At 39.1% G+C, this 26,506-nt stretch overlaps 1 protein-coding gene across 30 annotated transcripts in view; it reads left to right on the top strand.

The window, feature by feature from the left end:
* LOC144001226 (calcium-activated potassium channel subunit alpha-1a) overlaps positions 1-26,506 on the top strand; it is a 234,959-nt gene that overhangs the window by 192,966 nt on the left and 15,487 nt on the right. For 12 of the 30 annotated variants that reach the window (XM_077495383.1, XM_077495372.1, XM_077495371.1 and 9 more), the window contains 6 exons: positions 680-766; positions 836-912; positions 14,663-14,756; positions 22,912-23,038; positions 24,374-24,598; positions 24,847-25,039. In XM_077495383.1, coding sequence (XP_077351509.1) covers positions 680-766; positions 836-912; positions 14,663-14,756; positions 22,912-23,038; positions 24,374-24,598; positions 24,847-25,039 — 803 coding nt within the window. Of the gene's footprint in view, positions 1-679; positions 767-835; positions 913-6,234; positions 6,409-10,052; positions 10,086-10,538; positions 10,620-14,662; positions 14,757-22,911; positions 23,039-24,373; positions 24,599-24,846; positions 25,040-26,506 lie in introns of all 30 variants that reach the window. The other 18 variants (XM_077495359.1, XM_077495363.1, XM_077495386.1 and 15 more) reach the window with 5 other exon arrangements.

Raw genomic sequence — 26,506 nt, 5'->3', positions numbered from 1 at the left:
GATTAGAGGCACACACTCTGGTTGTTGGAAGGTGCATGTTTTGTTTTTGCCATTTCAAAGGCAACAGGTTTGTGAGAGTTTTGCAATGTTTAAGCTTTCGATACAGGCATAGTTGTAAGTGAAAATTACAGACAGCTTTCGTCATGTGCATCTACACATAGACATCAGGTACAATTTTTCAAAATCATTATCTATTTGTTATTTTTTTAGAGCACTCGTTGTAAAATGAGTTAGGAGTGAGATTCAAGTGTTTGTGATATGTTTATACTGTACAATAATAAACAGTTTTGGAAGGTTGCAGGGAAGGAACCATATTTAGTAACAGAAGTGGCCCTGTACTATAAAATAATAATCATGTCGCTGTAATATTTAAAACATACACTAAATAAATTGTAATTAATATATATATATATATATATATATATATATATATATATATATATATATATGTATGACAAGAATAAATAAAATTTCTCCTCAAGAAAACAAATAATTATATTGTTAAATTATATGACAAAAAAAGCACAAAAAGTGCCCCAATAAGTTGAACTCTTGACTTTCTGATGAAAGCATGTATGTACCATTCCTCTTGATTAGCATGTGGTGTCACCTTGAGCATGAGTGTTGTCCCCCAAAGTTAATGAACGTCTGGTGTCCCCTTATGTCTCCCCTTCCCCAGCATCCTCATCAACCCGGGCAACCACGTCAAGATGCAGGAAGGAACGCTGGGCTTTTTTATCGCCAGCGACGCAAAAGAAGTCAAGAGGTGAACGCTGATGACTCCCTGATGGGAGGCTGGCGAACGTGTACTGAAGATGCGCATGTGTCTTTCCAGAGCTTTTTTCTATTGCAAAGCTTGTCACGATGACATCACCGACCCCAAGCGGATCAAGAAGTGCGGCTGCAAACGACGTGAGTATCCTGGATTCTACGTCGTTCCTCTCTTCTCTCGCCCCTCTGACCCTCTTTCCTTCCCTCTCACTCCCCAACATTCCCCCGTGGTCTGCAATGTTTTAAACTCTGCGATTGCTCCTCCTATTGCGTCGTTGCTCCTCAATACTGTACTGTGTCACTGTGTGTGTTGAAAGGTAAATAAACATTCAAATGGTGTGCTGTACTGTATATAGCATCCAGTATGGTACAGTATAATCTTCAGTTTTACATTTTTGAAAATACTTAGTTGATGTCATGTTTTTAGTTATTTATTTGATTTAACCATTGTGTCACTCCACTAATAATATATATTTGCTATACTACTGTTAGTCTAATAATGTAAGTTAATGAGTTATTTTATGATAACTGTGCATTTCAATTAAAATGTGGTAGACAAGTTCATGAATTTCAGGAGTTCAAATCAAAAGGTAATTATATTATACAAATTGACTAAACAGAGGAAAATATTTTTCAGAAAGCTATATATTCAAAATATTTTTGAATATATCATGTACAATCTATCTGTATTCTATCTTTTTGAGTTGCAGACTGAGGTTTAATTTATTAACAATCAACATTATTATTATTTTTTTTTTAAATCATTAAATACAGTATTGAGTCAGTATAATGTATCAGTAATAGTTTTTGAATGTGGCTACTGAAGTAAAGTACATCTTTACTTACTTTAAATGTTTCATTTGTTAAATTAAGACAATTCGTATAATTTTCACAGCATTTCTGAAATTATTGATTTTAAAATGCATGCATTTATGGTAAAGTTTTGTTTTTGGGGATTGTTTTGCAGTGGATAACTTAGTATTATAAATATTAAAATATGAAATGCAGCCGCCACATTAGTGAACTATCATTTGCATTAAGCCATTGTACTCAACTTTTTACATCTTGATATTAACAGTTAGCTTTTTTAACATCTTTGTAACTGTTTAGTAAGTTGGTTAAAATGTTACTGCTAACAAATGCTGTTAAGTTAATATTTACACAATGATTTTTGCTGACCCCCAGAAATCTGAACAAATTGGTTCCCGAGAGGTACCAGTGTATATAAATTAATTTACTAATACATTAAATTATTTTGAAAGTTTAATTTGTTCATTTTATAAATATTAATAATGAATATTAATAATGTGAACTATAGTCTCCATTAGCTCAAGTGAATAGCGCATATTAAGCTACAAGTCAATAACAATTCCATTAGTGATACAAGGCAACGTTCTAAAATAGTCACTAATTCCCGCTTTTGTCCATTTCACCTCCATTCATCATGGAATTGTATATCTTGCCCACTTAGTAGTATTCACTGACCTTTACACACCTCATTTAGAAAAACTGTAAACAAAAACAAAGAAAAAATTGGTTCTGTTCTATCATATTTGGTTCTGTTTTTTGTTTTTTTGTTTTTTGTTTTTTTCCCCCTCCATGTTTCTTTATGACAAGTGACACGCTGTTTGATGTATTTCCTCCCCTTGCTGCCTTTGGAAAACAACACTTAATTTTAACTACTCACTGCTAGTGATTTATTGTGAGTAAAAACAAACAAACAAAAAATGGGTGTCCTACTATCTATTTTCTTCTTTCTTTTACTCCTCCTCTCTTCCTCAGTAAATAGCACACTGTACCAATGTTGCATGTACCAGTGTAGCTTCTGCATCCCACTCCTCGCCTCTCATTTTGACACTGTGCTCAAAGCAGCAGAAGCGAGCCTTCTCATCACTTCTCCATTCAGCCGGTGCTCTGACTAGGCTTTAAACAGGCAGCGGTAGAGAACGTGACCCAATGCCACAAACCCACATGCACTCACGCACACACACACACTCCATTACCCCCTTATAGGAACATGCTCCAGGAAAGTCCTCAAGAAATGTAATACACATGTGAGATGTACATTTAAGGCCTAAACCATGAACTGAGGTTTCATTCTGTCAGAGGAAGATTTGTGCATGTGATCGTGCTTTGTGGGAACTTCTTCAAATCCCACCAAGCACACACCCCATTAAAAAAAAAGAAAAAAAATCCCAGGTTGCCAAAACATAATGAAAACAATCTGGACTGCACTTTAGCGCACTTCCCTGTGATCCCAGGTTCTGTCGTTCTGAGTCAGTTTCATTTGTCGTTGCAATAGATTGCCACTAGATGGTGGTGGCGTGCCAGGAAATAAACCCGTCCCCGAGAACTCAGCAGCATAAATCAAGTATGAACTGAAAGTGAAACAAGATATTTAAAAAAGGGAGCCAACATTTTCTTTGCACTTAGGCTTCTTAAATGACTATGTATTTAATATCGATCCCTGATAGCAACTGTGATCTCAGGCTGGATTTACACAGCCAGTCCAATTCCATTGTAGTGCCTCTATGTGATTTTTTACATTTAGTGGCTTATATCTGATATCACTGAGTTTACATTTATGAAGCCACAATGTTAAAAAAAAAAAATTTTTAAATCAAAGAGATTTTACGGAACATCCATTTTCGGAACCCCTTGCTCTTCACAAGGGGTGCTGGAGCCTATCTTAGCTGGCTATGGGCAGTAGGCGGGGTACACCCTGAACTGGTTGCCAGTCAATCGCAGATTTTACGGAACAAAAAGTGTGCTATAAATAAAGTGCTTATTATTATTATTATTATTATTATTATTATTATTATTATTATTATTATTATTATTAAGACATACAGCATCTTTGATGAGTGTCTTGCAGTGCAAAAATCCAATAAAGTGTAATTTCCTAACATGAGTTTGAAATAAGATTAAAATGTTTATGTCTAATAATTTGTGATATATTTACGGTTTAAACTGCAGGATTGATATAGGCTATTCTAAACATTTTTTTGCCGGCTTGGGGGGCAATTTCTCATGGTTTTCACAAGTCACTGCAGGGCTTGACCTTAAGCTCGAGCATTCACTATTTTATCAAGTGTGCCATGCTGTTTAGTTGGCCTGGACTCGTACGCACATTGAGTGAAATTCACATAACCTGGAGGTTGCTCATTTTCCTAATTTAAAGTAGACATATTATGTGAAATTCAACTAAATGAGCTAGTTTACCTGTCGGTTAATTAGAAGCACGGCACATGTGGCTAAAGCCAAAATGTGAAAAGATTTTTAGTTACCAGGACCTGGATTTGCTATCTTCGGGTGATTGTCACCTAAAAGCATGTAGTGTGAACCCAGCCTCAGTCCGTCATCATCCTTTAGGCAGAAATTTGTGAATTTGTTAGAAGTCAGAAGACATTGTCAGCGTGTTTGTTCTCCATTGCTCCACAACACACTTACCATGTGTCAATTCTCATTGGAACATAACATACATTGACTGTGGTCCCAGTGCCCCACCCCCACCCAAACCCTGAGTGAAAACTCTGAAGTGCAGAAGTTCCAGCATGACCCGATAGCCTTGCTGTTCTTGTCTGCCATTCCCTCTAAACTGCTTCATGACTGTGAACAGTTATCTTTGCACCTTCCCCCATGTCGCTGAGATCCAAACGACTATTTTTCTGCATGTGATAGTGTGCATGCACGCACGGGATTGCACCCGTCCCTGAAAACCTGCGTTCCCCATTCTCTCCTCGGCCCGGAAACGCAGGACTCCATTCGTGATGTTATTGTCGGACGTGCGACAAAGTCAAGTCAAAGATGGCCGCAAAGTGTCAAGGCGCCAGACGGTGTTAGGCGGCTGTCAGTTAGTTTGCACCTGGCCAATGAGAGAATGGGGAGCGGGGACTGTTGGTGCACAGAGTCACAGCAAACTAGAGACGCTACTCAGGGGAATTTCACTCCCGCTTCCTTCAGGGTTCAGGGCTTCACACACAGGCAGACCATACAGTATGCAACTTTACAACATTTCAACTGCAAGATTATTTACTGTCTATTATGCAATGTTTTTTTGTATAAACAAGCTTAAAAAATAGTATTTGAATGGGTTTTCGTTTATAAAGCCATCCATTATTTTTTTTAAATTATTATTATTGTTGAATTGAACAAGTGACAAAAGGCTTTAATTGGTTTATTTGAGATACAGATTTTTACACTGTCAGATTCACAGACAGATAAACTTTCTATAATGTTAACATAACATTTTGTTTGTATTTTTATAATTACAATGGTTATTCTAATTACTGAAAAATGGCAAAAGGTTTGATAACAAAAATATACAATTGTTTTATTTGTATGGAACACTTATGTTTCTAAATTTATGTAAGATTATACAGATAAAAGATAAATGTAATTAATTTAATAACAATAAACACCAGATGATATTTTAATACATTTATAAATTAATATTTTAATATTTTCTATTACTTATCTTTGCAGTCCATTAATGGTTTAACAGTAAACTTTTTTTTTTTTTTGCTTTTAACAAAAGTAAAATATATATTTCAATATTTAGATAGTCAATGCATGTAGGCCAGTGATGTCCAAACTCTGTCCTCGAGGGCCAGAGCCCTGCAGGTTTTGGATGTTTTCCTGCTCCGACGCACCTGTTTCCAATGAACATGATCGTTATCAGGCTTATGCAGAGCATGCTGATGAGCTTTCCTTGAGGGCCGAGTTTGGACACTACTGTAAAAGTAAGTTTTAGCTTTATGTAGATAAAGGTACCGGTATGTAAAATCTAACCTAGTTTCAATTGGAGGAACACTTTCAAAAGTTTGCGTCACTCCATAAAAGAAACCCACGCATGCAACATCGAGTGAAGCTTCCCTTTGGGCGTGGAGCAGTGAAACTTCACTTGTGCAAATGACAGCATGAGTTGGCACGTGCGGCCCGCCCGTAGAATAGTGCCATGCCTTTTTTGGACAGAGGCGCTGCCGTAGCGCTGCTGCATGATGGGATACAGGTACGTGCTCCGCTCTTCTCAGACCCACCGGTTTGCAGGATGTCAATGTAAAAGGTTGGACATGTTTGTTTGAGGTTTGCTGCTGAAGACATTGCTCATGCCTCTCCCCCTTCCTTCCCCCTGAATGCCTCCCCCTCTTTCTCCTCAACCTCTTCCCACTCTTATGGTTTTGCCTTTTTGACCTGTTTCGGCCTTACCATGCAGCTTGACCCCCCGAACCACGCCAGTTAATATATTTGTAACTTAACTTTGATCGGGCAAGCTGAAAGTCACAACAACAGCTTAGTGTGACTACATTGGGCATGTTTATTGCACGTACGGGGGCTCAAGTCTGCTAAGGCCTGCACATTCTGATGAAGTGACCGTCCAACTTCCTCCCTGGATGAATATTTTCTCCTCTTGCCATTAACCTGCTGCTTCTCCTCTCCTCTCATCCTGACACGTGACTGTAGCCAAGATGTCCGTCTACAAGCGAATGAAACTGGCATGTTGTTTTGATTGCGGCCGTTCAGAGCGAGACTGCTCTTGCATGTCAGGCAGTGTACATAGTAACATGGACACCCTTCAGAGGGCCTACCCACTTTCCTCTGTGTCTGTTCATGATTGCGCAACCACGTTACGTGCCTGTAAGTGACACCGCCCAACACATGCTGTTGTTCTGTGTTGTCTGTGACGTGAGCGCTTCCATGTGTGTCGTTACCATGCGCTACCGTAACGTGTAGTACACGTGTGTACGCGTGTAGCCGTGACGTCGTCCACGTGCTGTGGTGGTCTCGTTAGGTGTGGATTTGTGGCATAATTCACGTTTTATTATTATTATTTTTTAATGGCAATCAATTTTTTTATGACTATTTGTGTAGCTAGCTAGCAATTCTATCTATCTATCTATCTATCTATCTATCTATCTATCTATCTATCTATCTATCTATCTATCTATCTATCTATCTATCTATCTATCTATTCATAACTGTATGTTGCTTGCTAGCTAGCACTCTTTCTCTACATATCTAATGTATACTTTTGTTTTGTTTTTTTCCTCAGTCTTCCTCATTTATTTTCATAATCATTTTCGTTGTAATCAGTGTATCATGTGTTTTGGTGGGTGCGCAGTGTTGTGGCTCTGTGGTGCTGCTGTATTGTACAGTATTGTAGATGGCTAGCTAGCTCTCGCATGCTGCATTTCGTCATGCAGTTGTGTGATAATAATCACTACTGTAGATTGAGTGTTGTGTTTTTTGATGGTTTTTGACTATTTAAGGTAAGATGTGCGTCCATGGAGAGTGGGCATATTGTTTCATCGTACAGGTTTATACTAAAATGTAATGATGTATTATTATTATTATTATTATTATTATTATTATTATTATTATTATTATGCACTATACATTTGGTTCAGCATTCCCTGAGTTTTTTTATTTTATTTTTTTTTATTATTTTTTTTTATTATTATTTTTTTTTAAGTTTGCATTTTTGTTACATTTAGCTTTGTCTCTCTTTTATGTTTTTTGTTGAACTACTTCAAATGAAAGTTTTAGGACCGTAAAATAATGATTGGCCCCTAAATTATGGTGTAATATCACTATTCTCACAGATCACAGTTGGTTCACACTGTCTATCTCCGTGTTTTAACAATATGACCATCACAAAGAGAACACAAGTAGAAAAGACTACATTAAAAACAAAAAGTGTTGGTTCGATAGAGAAATTGTGATCACACAAGTTTCGTAGGTGAATCGCTGCCTTGCTGCTTGCTCTTGAGTGGGTTGGAACTAGTAAATTGTCTGTCAATTAGACATGGCAGCGGTAGGCCTGGCTATCAAAGCCTGGGCCTCAGACGTGCAGATCTGATTTCCTCCTCAGCATTCTCCCGACGTCGGCCGACTCAGCCTAGATTAATGTCAAATGTGCCATGATGAGTTTAGTTTGGCCCCGTGTACTTCGGCACCGCGCTGGTATCCCTTGGTACCAATTACTGGCCATTACATGGTTACTGATCTCACTTCTCCCTTGAGCCCCCTGTTGGATTTCAGGAAAGCCTCCCCTTCCTTGGATCCCCCACCCCCCCTTGTCTGAACAAAGTGAGTTTAGCGAAGGAGTGCTTGTCAAGTCGAGGATTACTGGATTTCCTTTCGCTATTTCCCGTTCTTCATTCTGTGACCAGATAAGACATCTTTATACGTGATGACTTCATGACTTCTTGTTCTTCTGGACTAAATTTTTTTTCTCAGGAGTACTATTATGGCTAGCACTACTGAGGCATATTTGTCGATACATTAGCTAAGTTGCTGTTAAACTGTGATTTTGGGTGTTGCTACTTGTTTGGATTGAATGCGTGTATTAGTAGTTTCCCCTCTACTGCTAGATTTCTCGTATGAAAGTGCAGCTGAAGTGAGTAAGATGCACAACAAAACATACAGTAGAAGTGCTAAAAGAAATTTCAGATATCGGAACTGAATATTTTTTAGACAAGTCTGTAAAAGACATCAAAGTCCTTGATTAAATACAGACATTTTTGACAGTTCTGACATACATTTGGAGGTTATGAACTATCTGTAGAGCTGCTACCCTAGTTACCGATTTACCGATTTTAATAGTTTTATTATTATGTTTACTGTAATTATGGTATAATTTTACTCCTAGATTAGCAGTGAGCAAAGAGTATGGTACATTCAGGCGAGGCCACTTCCGTAGGAACGTCACTCTGTCCAACCAAGGACGAAGGACCCTCTGTAATTGATCAGCAGAAAGAAAAAAATAACATATTAAAATACGGAGTACTTTGGTTTCACCGCAAAAGTCTGGCAAGACACTATACTGAATCTCTAGTTGGCTCGATCCAATGCTATCCCGTGGCCTTCCATTGGAGTGTACCAACATGCATCTTCCCTCTCCCTGCCTCTCATTGCTGGAGACCTTATCTCTCCTGACACCAAAATTATGTTTTCATTTTCCCGGCCCTGCTGGTGCACCACCAAACTTGCCCTGACAGCTCCTGTCCACCAGGCAGACTCACAACAAACCCTCCCCACCCTGCTCTACCCTCGGTCCCGCTATTCCTCGCTCCGCCCCAGATGCTAGGCAGTTAGTTTGCCGCTTTGGTGGCACGGGCAAATCGCTACAGACAGATGCCAAGGCCACTGTGGGTTGCTGTATGAGGCTCTGTGTCAGAGGCCAGCCTTGGGCGCTCATTGTGACCTTTAGTGATGGAAGAGACTCTGAGTCGAGCGTGTCAGCATTGCCCAGTTGAGTTAAAATGTCCACCATGTTTGTTCAGTGTCTCCTTAGCTAGGGTCGCATACGATTGCGTTAGCAGTTCATAGTGATGAAACATTTGGAATTTGTGGTCAGCTGATAATAGGTGTGGCTAATTTATGATGCTCAACATAAGCATCAGAACCGTGAATTTGCTTTGCACGCCAAACTCTGCTACAGGAAACTTCAGATCCTTGTCACTGCATTCACCATTTATGTAGCTGCCATCCTGTCCCTAATACTACCACTGGCGCCAAATTGGTCAATGCTGTTTATACACAACCGTTTCAAAAAGGTAGCATTGTAAAGGGGCATGCAGTTTCAGGAAATCCACTTCCTTTGAATTATATTAGGGATGGGCATTACAAACAATTTTGTTTAGCTAAAGTGTAGATTGGTTGCTTCTCACCTAGTTTGTTGTCTAAAGAAATATAAATAATTTCTTTGAACTGAACGAACTGGTAAAAACTTTTGAACTGGTAACATTTGCGTAAAAATCTGAGAAAAAAAAGATCAATACCTTTCCCAAATGGAATTTCCTCAAATGCCCATCTCTAAAATATATAATTTTTCATTTAAAGACTGCAACATTTGTTCACTGTCTTTCATTGTTCCACAGATTTTCATATAGCGTTTTGTCATATTCAAGTGTTTTATAATTGTTTACATCAATAGTCATTAGTTTTAAAATGTAATATATTTAATTATTTACATTTTATTGTAGATGTACTGCCTTAAAGCACAGCACATCCTGAAAATGGACAAATCATTTCATTTCCCTTTTTTCCCATTTGTTTTTTTTGGGGGGTTTTTTTGGTGACACATCCCACAAATCATCCCCATTGAGTTTTTCTCATTCATTTATGACATTACCCATTCGTCTGGTGTATGCATTTGTGTTTTTCACTTCATTTCCATGCCACACTCTTACGTTGATGTCTCTTATTTCCTAATGTGTGCATCACGGCATCCTTTCTCCCCCCGTGTGACCTGCCACTTGTCTTTGCATTCTCCTCAGCCAAATATAAGTATAATGGATATGTCAGATCACGTAAGTGTGCTTCTCTGTCCTTCCCAGTTCTGCTCTATAGGCCCTTCTTAATGTAACACGATTAGTACTGATGGTATCCTCCCTGTCTACTGTTCCCTTAGCATGTAACCTTGTCGTCTTGTGACTTTAAGACCAATTGTTTATTCTCACAGTGTTGCCAACAGTACAAGTCTAGAAACACTGTTTTAGCTAATGTAATTGTTATTTTTTTATGTGTATATATATATATATATATATATATATATATATATATATATATATATATATATATATATATATATATATATATATATATATATATATATATATATATATATATATATATATATATTGACAGTAGATTGTGTGTTTCCAACACAATTTCTGGTGTAATGTATAAGACATGGCTTTGTGTTCAATAATAATAACATAGTTCTATTAAACCATTCTTTTTTTGTATTGTGCTGCATGTAGCAGCAGATGGCGGTACAACACCAGGGAACAGTGGAAGCCAAAAAGAGACTGGTGTTCGATTCAAAGCTGATTGCAATTTAGGTAAATAATTGTTACTTCTGGCTAAGAAGTAAAATATATAGTGTCACATGCTATATAAGTTCATGTATAATTTAAGTTGACATTTTGTTATTTTATATAGAAGCATATTGCCGCATAAGGTGTTTGTATACCCTTGAAATGCAGGCTGCTTTAATCATCTGCAGTAATCATGATGCCAATTTTATTTATTTAACTATTTATTTTCACTTAACAATACCAAAAGCATGTACAAAGATGGGGTGGGAATATAGTTTCTTGGTGCAGACACAATGCAGATGAAGAGAAAGCGCTTGCCGGTGCAGGCAACGCATTAAAGACAAAAGCCAGCTTCGCTCACATGCTAAAGTCAACATTTTTCGTTGTTCTTCATCCATTTGCACGCGGCGCACTAGCGTCATGTGATTAGCATTTCAGGAAGGGACAGTTGCCGTCTGGCTTGTTCAGAAAGCACAGTGGAGCTGCCAGGGCGGCTGAGCGTGCTCTAATGCTGTACATGTTTGACAAGGGCCAGATGAATCCAGGAGCTATCGGTGGCGCCCCGTAAATCAAGGAGGCAGCTGACTGCTGGGATAAACGTCTGTTTATCGCCCGGGGCCACCCAAGCATGCTCTGTCCTCCAAAAGGACCAACCAGCCACCCTCCCACCCAAGGCAGGAAAAGGCCTCTGCCGGCCGACTTTACAAGCACACATTTGACTCGTCTCCTTGCCTCGCTTTCCAGTAGAAAGCCGTGACCCCTTTCGTACATGCGATCGTGTGTTGAGTGTGTGACAATTTATTGTCATATTAAACCAAACGCAAAATTTTGATCCCAAATGGTCCCTTCCCAATGCTTTTAAATGACTGCCGTCATAAATGATTAGTTCATGTTTTGTGTTGACATGACAAATCATCAGAAGGGATTTGACTGGCTTCAGCCAAGCTGCGTTTCTCCTGTGCTTTGTTCCAGTGAGGCCCTTGTAATTAATTCATGTTTGTCAAAAATGCAAAAGTAAATGTCGTCACTTGCGCGGCGGATGACAAGACGATAAGGAATGGGGAAATAACAAAGAAACAATCGTTCTTTTATTGTCTGCTTATTTTAGCTTTTAAAAAGTGAAATAAATGCTCTGTACGTCAGCTAAGCTTTTCTTTATTCTTACTGTATGCACAACATGAGTCTTGTCAGATATTTAAGCTGTCTTATTTCTTTCTTCGTCATTGACTTTTCTCTGAAATCCCAGATAAGACACTGTGTTCATTTATAATTGCTTATCTAAAAGCATTCTTACACTTTGTATTCTTCATTGTTTGACAGTAACGGATGACATTAGACCGTCTTTTCAAAACCGATCCGTTAAAACCAGCGGCTGCCCTTCCACCGCCATCACCTCAAACGCTTTCTCACCCAACGCCCTGCAAAGCAACCAAGACGCCTCGGTTAAGCCAGGCGCCATCAACGTCCCCCTTGTTAATAACCGTAAAGGAAGTCTGCTTCCCACGGGGCCGGCGCCTGCGGCTCGCCGTTCCAAACTGCGCCTCAGTATCTCGGTGCCAGAAGACGCCAGATCCCTGGCGGAGAGTCGGCTGAACCGGGCCCGCAGTCTGCCGGTGAAATACCGCTACCACCCCAGTAATGCCATGCTGCACAGTCACAGTAGCCACTGTAGGTTGCCCCCATAGCGGGATGCATCAGTCGGTAGCCTGCCTGTGCTGTTTGCTGCATGATGGTTGATTCTGCCGGGGCTGCTCCTCTTGTGCTCCTCGCTTCTTTGCACGGATTTGCCTGCCGGTGCAGTCTTAGCAGCGAACAGGCTGAGGGGTTGTGAGTAGCCCGTAGCTTGGAGACTGAACTTTGGGTGTTGAAATAGAGTTGCCATTACATTTTTCTACTTGCTGTGTACTCGGGATGGGCAGTCGACAAACTATTGTTTGGGAATTTTAAGAATTATATATATATTTTTTGTTGATTGTTCTGTTTTTCGTTAAAGAGAATAATCAGATTAGCACAAAGGAAAGAGAAAAGCAAAACTCTAGCCTAAGCTTAACCTTTAAATTTATAACACACAAGCCAAAATAAATAACTCCATAGATGAGGTAGAGGGGATACAGACATAGCAATATCCTAACTTTGGAGAACTTCACTTCATTCACTTTGTGTTGCAGGGTCACAGTTCAGAATGATCCAAGACAAAGTATTTATTTGAATCTTCCTGTTCACCATTTGTTTTGGCATCAACAGAGTTGAGTCTGAATTAACTGTGCACCTAACTTGTGGAAATCCATTGTGACTGCCCAATGTTGTTTATCCTGCCCATCCTTAGTATGTTCTCTAGGCTGGTATGGTTTTGTGTGGTCCATCCAGCTACACTATCTTGATGGTTAACAAGTGAAAACTTGATGTGGAATTAGCAGTAACAGATGACACAAAGTAAGTAAAAATAGATAATAGGGATAGACTGATTATCGGTGCCGATATTCATGAATGAAAATGCCGAAAATCGCCATCGGCCTTTTTAAATTAAAAAATAAAAAAAAAATACAAAAAAAAACTGAAGGCCGATAGGAGATCAATTTAAAATCTGTTAACTTCAGGTAACCATTTCTTTTAATTTTTGTTGACTACATAAGAGATTCTGCTGACACGCTAGAGTTTTGCTTTGTTTGAAAACATTTCGGTTATTTTGAAATTTTGAAAAACTTTATTTATTTACACTTTTTATGACATGCTGATTACTCTGGGATGTCCCTGAACTTTGTTAGAATTTTTAAACAAAGACGTCTTATCGACAAATCTGAAAAGTAAAATATGCTTAAAGACATTTCAACAAAGTTAAGCATTAGTTAGTATTGTACCAATACCATAACCAATTACCAATAATAACCAATCTTCTTCTTCTTTATTATTTTTTTTAAATTACTGAAAATGAAAATCGGCTTAAAATATCGGTTATCGGTCTCCTTGACTACTAAAAATCTGTATCGACATTGGCCCTAAAAAAAAAAAAAAAAAAAAACATCGGTCGATCTCTAATAGATAACTTTTAGACTCTGCAGCCTGTTTGACATGGTGGTGGTAAATTCCATCTGTTTGGAATCACCAAGCTTTCATTGTGTCCTCTGATTTGTGGTGTTATTGAATTCTAACCAAAAGGACTAATACAGGTGTGCAGTGGTGCAGGCAGAAGAATGTCTAAGTGTCTCGTGGAAGCTCTTAAACTCAGACAGTAGTGAAGCTCAGACTAGTGCCGGGCCTGACCTCACTCCGGCTGCTCTTCCTTGTCCTTTCAGTCTAGGAAACTCTGGCAAAGTGCTTACGACCAAAGTGTCAACCCCCCAAAATTGAATATTTAATCTTACACGGATCATTAATTTCCAAGCTAGTCCTGACCTTCGTCTGCTGGAGTGTTATTTGTCCTTACTAGCCGCTTCTGACATGTCTAGCCCACTAATTCATCCCCCCGTTAGCGTGTCCTTCATAATGCGTGTGAAGTGTTCTCTTGGCATGGAGGTAGACCAGTAGAAGAGCCATTTTCTGCGCTAGAACTGGAATAATGGGCCGGTTAGGCTTATTTAGTCCCAAAAACGAGCCCCCATAAGATCCATCTCCATAACCTCTATTTACTGTATCTCATTGTCATTGCTTTTGCCCACGACCCACTGATAATGACAATCTCTACCATCACATGGCAATTAATGGCATAGGTAGGCATGGTCACTCTGATGCAGACTGCTAGAGGTCCAAAAGCACCTGGCCAGGTGTATGTAATGAATGCAGTAATGCAAAAAAAAAAAAAAAAAGTGAAGGCCCTTTCGTCCCTTGGTTATTTTCAGGTCATCGTTGGTTTTTCTCCAAGGTTGTCTCCTGCCTTAAAGATTCCCCCATTACTAATAATCTATCTTGGTTTTCTTCGCGTTATTAATTTTCCCTTTGTTTCTGTTCACTTTTGTTGTGTTTGCTATGATTGAGTGTTGACGATTTATTTGTTTATTTTCATGTCAGGTCCAGCTCACTTCCCCATCCGTCTCTGTCTCTGTTCTGACACCGTGTGCGTGTGTTTGCAGTTGAAGACGAGCATCCGTCAACGCTCTCGCCCAAAAAAAAGCAGCGCAATGGAGGGATGAGGAACTCGCCCAACTGCTCTCCCAAAATGATGAGGTAAGAGACGCTGGCGTTCGCCTCAGCGCCTTCAAACGGCGAGGAAGACAGATGCAGGGGAGTGGAGGGAGGGATGGAGAGGCAGCAGACACTTCAGAGAGGGTACTGCTGATGGTGGGCGTTGGGATGCCTGTTAGGGAAAGCGGGGGCGGGGGGAGGAAGAGAAATGTGCCCTGATAGGCTGAGGCTGTTTAGGTTGGCACGCTGTCAGCTGTTAATGACGGAGCCAAAATAATGTTTCTGTCACAAAAAGACGCCAGCAAGCGAGTCGTTTGAAATGCAAGAGCCTCCCTTGGCTGCCTTTAAAGTCCCAGCTGTTACCTCCTCCGGTCAGGTCTACATGTCGTCCTTAAACAATGCTGACACTAATGACACCGGCGGCCAATCAGAAGGACCTGCATAGTTACTTTGCCCCGAGGCTACCTCTCTATTGTGGGAACCCCTGTGAGTACTGTTTCTGCTACTTAACGGCCATATGCGTGTTGTATCACCACAATCAAATATGAATTCAAATATTAACTTCCTTTTATCCTGTCCTGTGCTATTAAATTGCCGTTAATTGATTTTGAAAGATAAAAGGGGCTAACGTATTCATGCTACAAGGCGGGGGTTAGCCTGGTGACAGCGCGGAAAAACACAGAGAGGCCGCGGTGGCGAAGATCTAACAGGACAGGAACACTCATAGCTATGCGGGCTGTGTCTTAATGAGTGTGAGGTGAGAGATGTGTGGTTCAAGACATTTGACACCTTGTCAGTATTTATTCAGTACAACTGTCGTATACACTCTGGACAATTGAATAAGACCCAATACAAAAGTCTGCATTTAGTATGATAATGCTCAGAATCACAGTTAAATGGTGGAAATTTCCCCTCGACAAAGAAATAAAAACAGATTGGAATCTCAGTTTTTGTGATCAATATGTTCTAAAATGTTTCACTCAAACCAATTCAAATCAAATTATTAATATTTTCCATAGGAAATAATGTAATTCCAATGAATCCATTCCAGACAACTAAAAATATTAACCAAAATACATTCAAAACAGAATAACTACAGCTTTACATACAAACACAGTGTGAAATGAATATAAATGAGTGATTTGGATAAATGAACAGTTATCATCACGTTTACCTGTATTTAACACTCTTATTTCCCAGTTCTTTCTTGAATTCTAGTCTTTTTTTTTTCTTTTTTTCTTTTTTTTTTTTTTGATTTTGCATTTTTGTTAAATATCTGGAATGTTAAACATTCTGTCGTTATGTAAAAATGATTCAACAAACTGTAAGGAACAATGGAAGTTCCATTTACAAGCTTTTTGATCTGCACGGTGTTAAGTTGGAAAAACATCATACATCCTGTTAAATATCAGTCCTTCAAAAAAAAAAAAAAAATGCATCATTATAAATAACAATGATGCTGCATGTAAGCCCTCAAAGTGAAATATCTTCAATTTATCCATACTATCATTCAAACACACAGACCTTCAAACCTTAACTGCAGAGCCCATTTGAACTATGTTGTTTGCCCAAACAGCAAGACCTATTCAAGCATGTCTCTCAGATGAATTAAAGTAAGATTTAAATAATCAACTGATCTTGCGTTATGTGAAGTTGGCAATTGTGACGATCCAGTAGACCGTGTGTCACTGTTTATGTAACTACGCCACAGTCATAGTACCTTTTCATTTTGTTTTCAACTCCTGTTTCACTATAAAAAAAAAAAAAAAATTGTAGCTTACTTTATTTATGAAAAAAAAATCTTTATAATATTGTTTCCCTTCCACTCCCAAGTAAATAGCTAACACATAAGACAATCATTTGCCACATTTATTTTACCACATAGGGACAATATTTACAAATATTATACAAATATTTTTAAAAACTCTTCTCTATGTTCGATTTAAAGTTCAACACTACTTGGTTCTGCAACAACGGACATTTTTTTTTGTTTTTTTTTAAGTTACACCCTACTTTATTTTAATTTGCACATTATTTTCTTTACATTTGAGTTCGGAGCATGTGTTTTTGTAGGTCTTCCTCCCTTAGGCAGCATCCACATCTATATGCTTTTTATTTTTTTTATTTATCTAGCATACTTGTGGGCCTCCCCCTCAGTTCTCCATTAAACAAGCACTTAATAAGCCCGCCACACTTGCCAAAACCATTAGGCAAACGCAAGAGTGGTAGCCTTCAGTCAAGAGTATCGTTTGAGATGCCCTTGCTCAGAGGGAGAAGTCTGCTACAAAAACAAGTTTAACCTGGCAGCTTTCCAGCCAAGTTTGTTTCGTTTGCCTAAATTTCAGCACTAAACCCTTTTATTCCTCTTCCTCTTTGGCTTTAAATATGGTCCCCTTTTGCCACGTAATATATGATGTGCCTCTTGGCTTTGATCTCGCAGCGATAATCATTTGCGCAAGTTACTTTCTCAGTTTGGAAGCGGCTTCAAAGCAGCGTTAAAGTTTTCTCTGCTTTAGGGATGTTCGGTGTTGTGAAGGCTCTTGGGTACTGCCATGACAGGTCCTCTGTTATAGGTGTAGATGTTTTCTCCGAGTCTTAGCCCACAGCACAACATCAAATTACCCATCACAACCCAAGCACCTCCTCCCCTCCCTTCCCTCAGCTGCCCCTGTCAACATACAACGGCATTTATATTAAACAGTTGTGCTTTACAAGGTGGGTTTTATGCACAATGAAAAGTGATTGTTTGAGGTAGCCTTAGGGATGCTTTATTCTACAAGCAAGGAAAGAGGAGGAGCGGTGGTGCGGTGCAGCGAGAGAGCCAGCATACGTAGCGAGTATGGTTTTTACAGGACTCGCCGCCCGGAGGCCTTTGTAAATAAATAATGATCAACAGATTGGCTGTGGGCTTTTGAAAAGCACGCCTTTGTCAGTTTGCATGATGGGGAAAATTTTCAAAGCGCCAGGCTGCCTTCGTAGTCTTCCAGGGAGGCATTGGGGGGAGCGGCAAACCCATCCCCAGTTTGTGACTGCAGAGTGGTGCACTGGAATAACTCAACTGTTTGAAATACATGCCGAAGAACGGAGGGAGGGGGAAGACACTCATGGGCTGGGAAGGGGACATACTATAAAGGAAATACTTGTCCTATATAAATTCTTCTCCCGTCAAATATTGAAAAACAATCAAAATTGGTTCATCACACAAGGATTTGGGGCAAAAAGAATGACACGATGGCCATCTTAATTTGGATCAGTCTCATAAAGGCTTGTTCATATTGCAAGTGGATCAGATTTGGAACCTAATACAGAACCTGAAGCTTGTATATCCTAGCTGCCATTTGAAAGTTTGGATTATCTGCATCTGCATCAGTGTGAGTGTCATACTGAACTGAACTATATGCATACTTGCGGGTATACTATGTCCGGCCTGAAGATGTGCTTATCTGCTGTTCTGGCCAGATAAACTCTATCTGGATATAATCTGAATAAAACAACAATTAGATTTGGATTTAGCAATGGGGACAATGGGAAAGATGGCTGAAGAATGTGTAGAACACTTGAAATTTCAGGCATTTTGTCCAAACACCAAGCAATTTTTTTTATTTAAAAACCACACCACATGAAACACTTTAAATCTAAAAACACAGCATAAACTTTAAGTAACTGTCAAAACTAAAATACACGAGATGAGCTTGCAAAACATTAAAAGTAAGCACTATTTTCAACATGGTAGGATGTCTGAAATGTTACAAAACTGTCCAAAATTCAATAAATTTTCACACCTAACAAGCACAAGATGACAATTCTAATACTAAAAACTCTGTGGGAGCATTCACACATACAAAACATGAATATTCAAGCACTTTCCAACTCTTTCCTATTGTAACAGAAGAAGGATTTAATGAAATTTTAGCACTCTGTCCAAAATTCAAGTAGTTTTTTTCACCCACAAATACAATGTGTGCGTTTCTATGGATCCTTTCAAGTCTAAAAGCACAAAATTCAAGCACTTTTCATACCTAAAAATACATGAAAATTCACATTCCTTATCAAACCTGAATAGTCCACATGCAAACATACATGAGCAGTACCGGTATCCAGTATCGGTATCAGATCGATTACCAGACTTATTGTCTACCTTTAAAATTACTCCTCATTGTTTTGTTTTATTTTGTTTGTTTGGTTTTTTTTTTTAGGAAATGTTATGTATCAATGTACTAGTGGTATCGGTATGGGTGACTGCTCAACAGTTGAGTATTTGTACTGCTATAAGACTGAAAAAAAAAGTGGTATTGAACATCCCTGCAGTTTTAGTTTATCGTAACTTTATCATAAAAACTTTCTGAACACGGAACGTCTTTGGCGGAAGTCCTAATTTAAAGTAATGGTATAGAAAATGGATACATCTCTCTGCTGCCTATCATATTCAAAAACATCAATTCGTCACATTTGAGTTGACCTGGCCATGTCGCTGTTGCTCATTTCCCAGCAGCCTATTCCAAGTGTCACCTCACTAACGAGGTGTTCATTGTCACTGCTGCATTAACGGCGTCTTCACCAACCTTTGTGATGGGCCCGTGAGTGACGCCGCACATCCATCCAAATGGCAAAAACAGTGTCATCTGGAAGCGATATCCCCTGGGCGTGGCACCGCTGTCTGCTCTGCCTCAGCCTGGCGGAAGGTTCAAGCCGAGGCAGGGAGAAGGCAGAGGGGAGGATGAGGAGGTGTGCGGCGTCAGTGACAGGCTGCCAGTCACGGCGCTGACAGCTGGGTGAAAGATAGCTGTCTTGACACACAGGAAGAGAGCGAGCGAAGAGAGGGAGGTGGAGGCATGCGCCAGTGTGCCCCAGTGAGGAGGCGAGCGATGCCGAGCAGATTGAAGTGACGGCGGCGGCGCCGCGCAGGTTGATTGGCGCAACACGCGGCTCCAAATGAAAGATTCAGGCTGAGTGTAAAAACACTAAATGCTGTCAGTGTTATTATCACCTATACTAACTGATAGAGGGAAGCAGAGAGGCGGGTGGCTAATTGACAGTTTTTTTCCCCCTTTTTCTATTTTTCTGAAGCCCAAATGTAGAGTGACGGAAGCATTGCCATCAAAGCCTTGTCAGTGAATGACAGCGCTGATGGAGGATAGAGCAAGCGATGATTTGAGAGAGATGTATGTCAAATTCCCAAGCTGTTTCTCCCTATATTTTTCAAATTTATCTGTCTTCACTTCCCCAATGGATTCAATACATACAGATGAATATTGAATGACTTAAACCTGAAATATACATGATCAAATATTAATTGTGTTTGGGAGATTTTCACCCTTTATTATTGATTTACCTTATGACAGACACACACATGCATGCCAACTTCATTTTACATACATACCACTATCCCAGTGCTCAATTATTTTTTGTTACACCCCTTCAATAGGAAGAAAATATTTTGCACCCCTCACAGTTCTCCACCGCAACTATATAAATAGAATAATTTGTCCATGAAATTTCTATAAGGACTGCACTATCCTTCATCAATAGTGAAACTTTATCTTATTTGAGTAGCAAGGCACCCTTGCAAATATACATTAACTGGTAGGTTAAATTAGCGCCATCTGGAGGACAAATTGAAATAAAACAAATCTAATTGTCCAAATTGAAATCTTAACATAAAGAATTGTATTCACCCGTGTGTTTGAGAGAGATAGGGACCAACCTCTGCTACAAATAATGAAAAATCTGCAAAAGTGTTTTTTTTTTTTTTTTTTTTTTTTTGTATAATTGCTTATAGATACTACAAGAAGGCGGCAAAGCACTACATGAAGTACCTCAAATTACCTCAACATAGTTCCTTGGTGCCACAGGATGGCGCCAAAGCAATATTTTTGTATTAGATGACACTTTGGCCTGAGCTCAATGACAATACATTTTTCATCATAAGCCAGGTTAGGTTCTATGAGTGTGATGGGGGACACTTTTTTCGATCATCATTTTTATGCTGCTTTTTTTTTTTTTTTTTTTTTCTCATTTTAGGCTAATTTATGGGACACAGATGACAATTCAAAACATTTTAGCTATGAATATGTACCTATCTACCAATACCTAAGCAAATTAATGAAAATTAAAAACTAAACTAATTGATGCAAAATGTTCCTTGGATGACTTCCAAGAGTGAAACTTGCAAATACCCTGAATTCAATAATTAAATTTTAAAAAAGCACGAGTATTATTATGTGGAAGAACTGTGCTGCGTGTTTCTGCTCTATATCGCGAGTCAGTGTTGTGGATCAAAATGTCCGCATTGCCTTTTGTAGCAACTGTGAGAAGACATCTTGTAGAATAAGCACAAGAGCAGTAGCAGCGTTAAAGCAGGACTGACAGGAACCCTTTCATGGTCAGTGTTACACTGGATAAAACTCAACGCCCCACTGCTGTGGATTAGCCCGCTTGCTCGTGACACGCTGCTGAAACATTCATGGCCGTCAGTTGGGGAGGCGGAATGTGATTGGGCAAAGACTTGAAATATTTAAAGTGGGAGCCTGTTGGCACCTTTTACTGTTTGCACGGCGTGGCGTCAGGAGCTGGAAAAAGAGGCTAAAAGCTGGTAATTGGCGCTGTGTTGTGCGGCGTGTCAGTCTGTAACGTTCAAGTCTCGCTGCCGCTGCGAGCGAGCGCCTGCCTGCGCCTTTGAGCTTCCTGATGACTTGACATCAAGGAGCAGTAGTAGAAATTGCAATTCTCTCAGAAATTGCATGTCTGCGCTGAGAAAGGCTGTCGCCGAGGCAGAATGGCAACAAAAGAAATAAAGAATCGAACGCTGATTAATAGATCACAGCAGATCATAGCTATGTAAGTATGCCCCCAAGAACATCAGAATAAGAATCTTTATTGGTCAAACATGTACAAACACACAAGGAATTTGTCTCTAGTAGTGTGATCCACTCAAGTATTGCAAAACTAGCAACAACAAACGGAATTTAGGACATTTTAGGAGTGTGTCATTGGTGCTGTAGTACTGAATAATGATAGAAACTGAATAATGTGGAAGTGATTCGGAGAGTCATCAAGTAAAAATGTGAAAATAGTAATAATTCATATATTTGTGGAGATTGGGGTCGTTATATTTTACAATTTTATAAATGTGCAGAATTTCACAAGTTATTTCAAGTTAAAGATTAGATCGCTCTTAATATGAAAAGAAAATGCACTGAGCTGTCTCCAACGTCTTACAGATGCAACTATGTCATCTAGTGGCAGAAAATGACCAACATAAATCAATATCACACTTTTTTACAGTACAGAACATCTTTTTCATTTTAACTCAATGTTATGAATTATTATTATTATTATTATTATTATTATTATTATTATTATTAACCGTTTTTGCATTTTAATGGTAACAAGAGTATGAAAACTTAGAAAAAAAAATATTGTACATTTAGAATAGATATACAATTCACGATTAAATTTTTAATTGCCTGACATCCCTAATAATTTGCAATAATTATAATATGATTGTTGTGTGCAATTTAAAGTGACCAGAGATTGAATTCTTATGCATGTGAATGTTGTAAAATCGGAACATTTTGTTTTTGTTAGCGATGTTCGATACCACTTTTTTTCAGACCGATACCGATACCGATACTCAGACCCTCAGTACTCACCGATACTGATACCAACTGTCGATACCAGTAGTACATTTTGACAAATAAAAAAAAATAAATCACTAAAAGATATTTTTAAACAAATATATTTCCTTTAATTTAGACAAAAAAACAAAAACAGCACAGTCACTCTTCAATAGTCTTAACGCTCAAAATAAAACACAAAAATGCTCTTTTAGTTTAAGACTCACAATTTTGAAGTATTTCCAAACCGGTGAAGTTTTGGTGAAAAACTGCTGCAAGCTAGCGCCAGTTACAGGCAAGGAGGACTCACTTAACGTCTTCCCCCTCTGCCATCGGTCGCTTGTACTCGTCTGCGTCACGAGTACTCGAGTACTTGAAAAACGGCCGGTATCGGCCCGATACCAATACCTGGTATCGGTACTCGCCCATCCCTAGTTTTTGTATCCCCTAGTTTTAGAACAATTTTGTGTTCGATACATTTTTTGTTTAAAATGGAACGTTTTAAGCATAGTTTTGAAGATGTTATGCAAATCTTCGACATAATGGTCTTGCATGAATCTGTTGTTGTTGTTGTTTTGCAGTAGACACGACCCTCTTCTAATACCTGGTAATGAACAAATCGAAAACATGGACATGAATGTGAAGAGGTATGACTCCACCGGAATGTTTCACTGGTGCCCGTCAAAAGACATCGAAAAAGTCATACTGGTGAGTGAAGCTCAGTTTTACGACTATATTCTGTGAAATGAAAGCAAAAAAAAATTAAAAATAAATCACATCATATACAAAATATTAGAGAAGCTACGGTAAAGTAAGTATCCTCAGGAGTTTCCCTTCACAAGTCGTCGATCACATACTAATATGTATTGACATTTCTTTCTCTGCCACTCTGCTTCAAGGTGAGTTTACGGTTTTCTTTATACATCTGCATTAAGGTTGAAGTGAACAGCGTTGCAGTCGTCCACGCATGCCTTTGCCGCGATGTCTCTGCAACTGGGCAGTTTGCAAGTGTTTAGGTGGACCCATCAATCATTTGTGTCGTCACAAAGACCACAATACTGTAATTTGCCACACCTTCACCAGTAGATATTTATTGACTTTGGAATAAGTGGTGCTCAATTAAAATAACAAATTGCAATTCTATTTAAAAAACAAAAAACAACAACAAAAAAACCAGTAACCAACAGTTACTGATTATTGAAGAAAATACAAAAGGACCATGTTTTCTCAAATACAATTTTTTTTTTTTTTACTGGAATGGATGCTATGTGCATCACTCACTTAAATAAATATGTTGTGGGCACTTTACCACTTTGTTACTTGCTATCTCATTTGACTACATACGACTACATACTACAACTATATCCTACATTTTTTCAGGCAGGTTTATCTATCTTATACGATGGTGAGGAAACATAAGTAGCCAACAATTAATTCTCCCTCCAGCTGCACTGATATGAACAGACAAAATGGGCACATACATAGAACACGCAAGTGACATTAGCCTGTGCTGCTTCACACACTCTAAATACAGTTAAGTGTCATAACTTCTGCAGTTAAATGTTATGGCAATAACCTTGCTATTGCAAACATTTTTTTTTTGTATCCTTCAAAATCAGTAATCCTTGATTTTTACTTATCTTAATTATTATTGAAGATTTTGACAGTAAATTTGTACCAGTAGAGCAGAAGTCTTTTTTTTTTTTTTTTTTTTTTTAATTATGTAGCGATTCTTATTTGCATGGCTTTACCAATTACAAAATCTTATTTTATTACAACTCTTGTGCTTTTAGTCAAGATCCTCCTCATATTTACCCAACTTGCCTAAAGTCTTACAAACTGCGTTCATCAGCAACTGACTCTGAGTCAGCTGCTCTTGGTCATCAAGCCAAATATGACATTTGATGTATTAGTGGTAATCAAGCTGTTATTTTGATGTTAAAGCCCCCCTTTTATGCATTCACCGCACATTCACCAAATAGTTCGTCCCCTCATTATTTCTTCTGTGATTTCCCCCCCCCCCCATCCCTCTTGTGTCTGCAGACTCGGAGTGAAGCCTCCATGACGGTGCTGAGCGGCCATGTGGTGGTCTGTATATTTGGGGATGTCACGTCCGCTTTAGTGGGGCTGCGAAACTTGGTGATGCCTTTAAGAGCCAGCAACTTCCATTATCATGAACTCAAGCCCATCGTTTTTGTGGGCTCGCTGGACTATCTGCGGCGAGAGTGGGAGACGCTACACAACTTCCCCAAAGTCTCCATCTTACCTGTGAGTGTCCCAGATGGAGCAGTGGCTTCTTTATGCTCCATTCACATGGACGCCCTACCACTTAATTGAGGGATTGTTCTGATCCAGAACACTCTGCGCTCGTTAGTTCTGCTCTGACTGATGATGCAGCTACATCAATGAAATGTCTTCACTTGAAAACGTGTTAACTAGTGCACAATGCTATTGCTCACTTCTTCAATGTGTTCCTCTCTCTCTCTTTTGCTGCGTGTTCCCGCCTCACCCCAAAGGGTACACCATTAAGTCGGGCAGATTTAAGGGCTGTCAACATCAACCTCTGCGACATGTGCGTAATACTGTCAGCCAATCAGAACAATATCGAGGATGCCTCGCTGCAGGATAAAGAATGCATCTTGGCGTCACTCAACATCAAGTCTATGCAGTTTGATGACAGCATTGGGGTCTTGCAGGCTAATTCCCAAGGTAAGCAAGTGTCCTCTCAGACTCTGGTTGTACTGCTGCCCCCAGGGGACAGGTTGTGGAAAGAAGTGAAGTTGTGAAGGTTTAAAAAAAATAAATAAAAAAAAATGGAGGAATTGAGGGGAAATGGCAGATGACAGTCACCATGACTATATTTTTAGGCACTTTAAGAATCACACTGTTGAAATGAACAATCAATCAGGGATGAGTTAGGAAAGGTCTTTCCCATTTTGAAGTATCATCAGATTAGTTTAGTGTGTGACACTTGGACTGTAAAGCTGAAATAGAATACCAGCAATACGTCATGATATTCTTCACTACTCAATTTCTAAAGGTATATCATGACAACCAATCGCAGCTCAGCTTCAAAAAACAGATGAGCTGTGATTGATCATTGCCTGAGCCCTGAGCAATATTGATCTCATCTTCAGTTGACAGTAAGTGGCAAAATGGCCACTGAGATGGATAAAAATGGCTGGATTTTAATTCGTAACTCATATTCCACAAATGTGTTATTAATCATAATATCATGTTTAGACTAGTGACGTCACATATATAATTGTCAAAAAATGTTTAAGGTTGACTTTCACTTTAAAAAGCACCCTTTAACAAGGGAGATGTCAAACATTCGAACTGGGTCAGTCAAGTTAGTGCTCCAAACCGAATATTTGAGTGGCATTCCTAAAGATGCTTTTTAAAGGGTTACTTGACTCATTGAGCCATTTTCGGCAGTAAAAAGTTAATATTTTGTCCCAAATTTATTTGATAACGTCATTATTATTGCAATTAATATCTTTAAAAACACATTTTCCCACTTGCTGTTGACTGAAGATAACATCACATTACCATAGGTCAAACTGAGCCATGATTGGTCCTTACCCGTTTCCTCAGCACAAGTGATGTCATCTTCAATTGACATCAAGTGGTAAAATTAGTTTTTAAATATATAAATTGTTCATGAAAAATAATGGAGTTATCACGTTAATTCTAGACAAAATATGATATTCTTACTGTTGAAAATGGCTCAATGAGTCAAGTATCCCTTTAAGAGTGTTTGCGCGACATCATTTTCTAATCATCCCAGTCTTGTTTGCTGGTAATTACAAGCTGCTAAAACTCACCGCTAATACTTTTTAATGATATCAACATGCTGGTGTCATTTTTGATGTTGTTGTTACCCACATCTGGAACAGATTGTAGATGTTCGCTGACAAACGCGCAATGTGGGCCTCCCATCAGGCCTCATCAACATTAAGCGGTGAATACAAATCACCGTGCGTGCGGCGCCACTCAGCTGCCACTTATTAGTCACCAGCAAACAGCGCCGACTTCCTAAATGGATGGCGCGGCCGCAAGCATGGTCAGTGCCAACGCACACTTTATGATTAGCTTGAAAGACGACATGGCTCAAGCCGGGGACTATTTAGTGCTACTGTCGTAAGTACAAATCAAAGCGGAAGGGTTTTAGTG

This window comes from Festucalex cinctus, chromosome 14 (genome assembly GCF_051991245.1).
Source record: "Festucalex cinctus isolate MCC-2025b chromosome 14, RoL_Fcin_1.0, whole genome shotgun sequence".
In the NCBI taxonomy this organism is placed as follows: domain Eukaryota; kingdom Metazoa; phylum Chordata; class Actinopteri; order Syngnathiformes; family Syngnathidae; genus Festucalex; species Festucalex cinctus.
The sequence above is the reverse complement of the archived record's forward strand: the minus strand, read 5'-3'. Positions and strand labels throughout refer to the sequence as shown.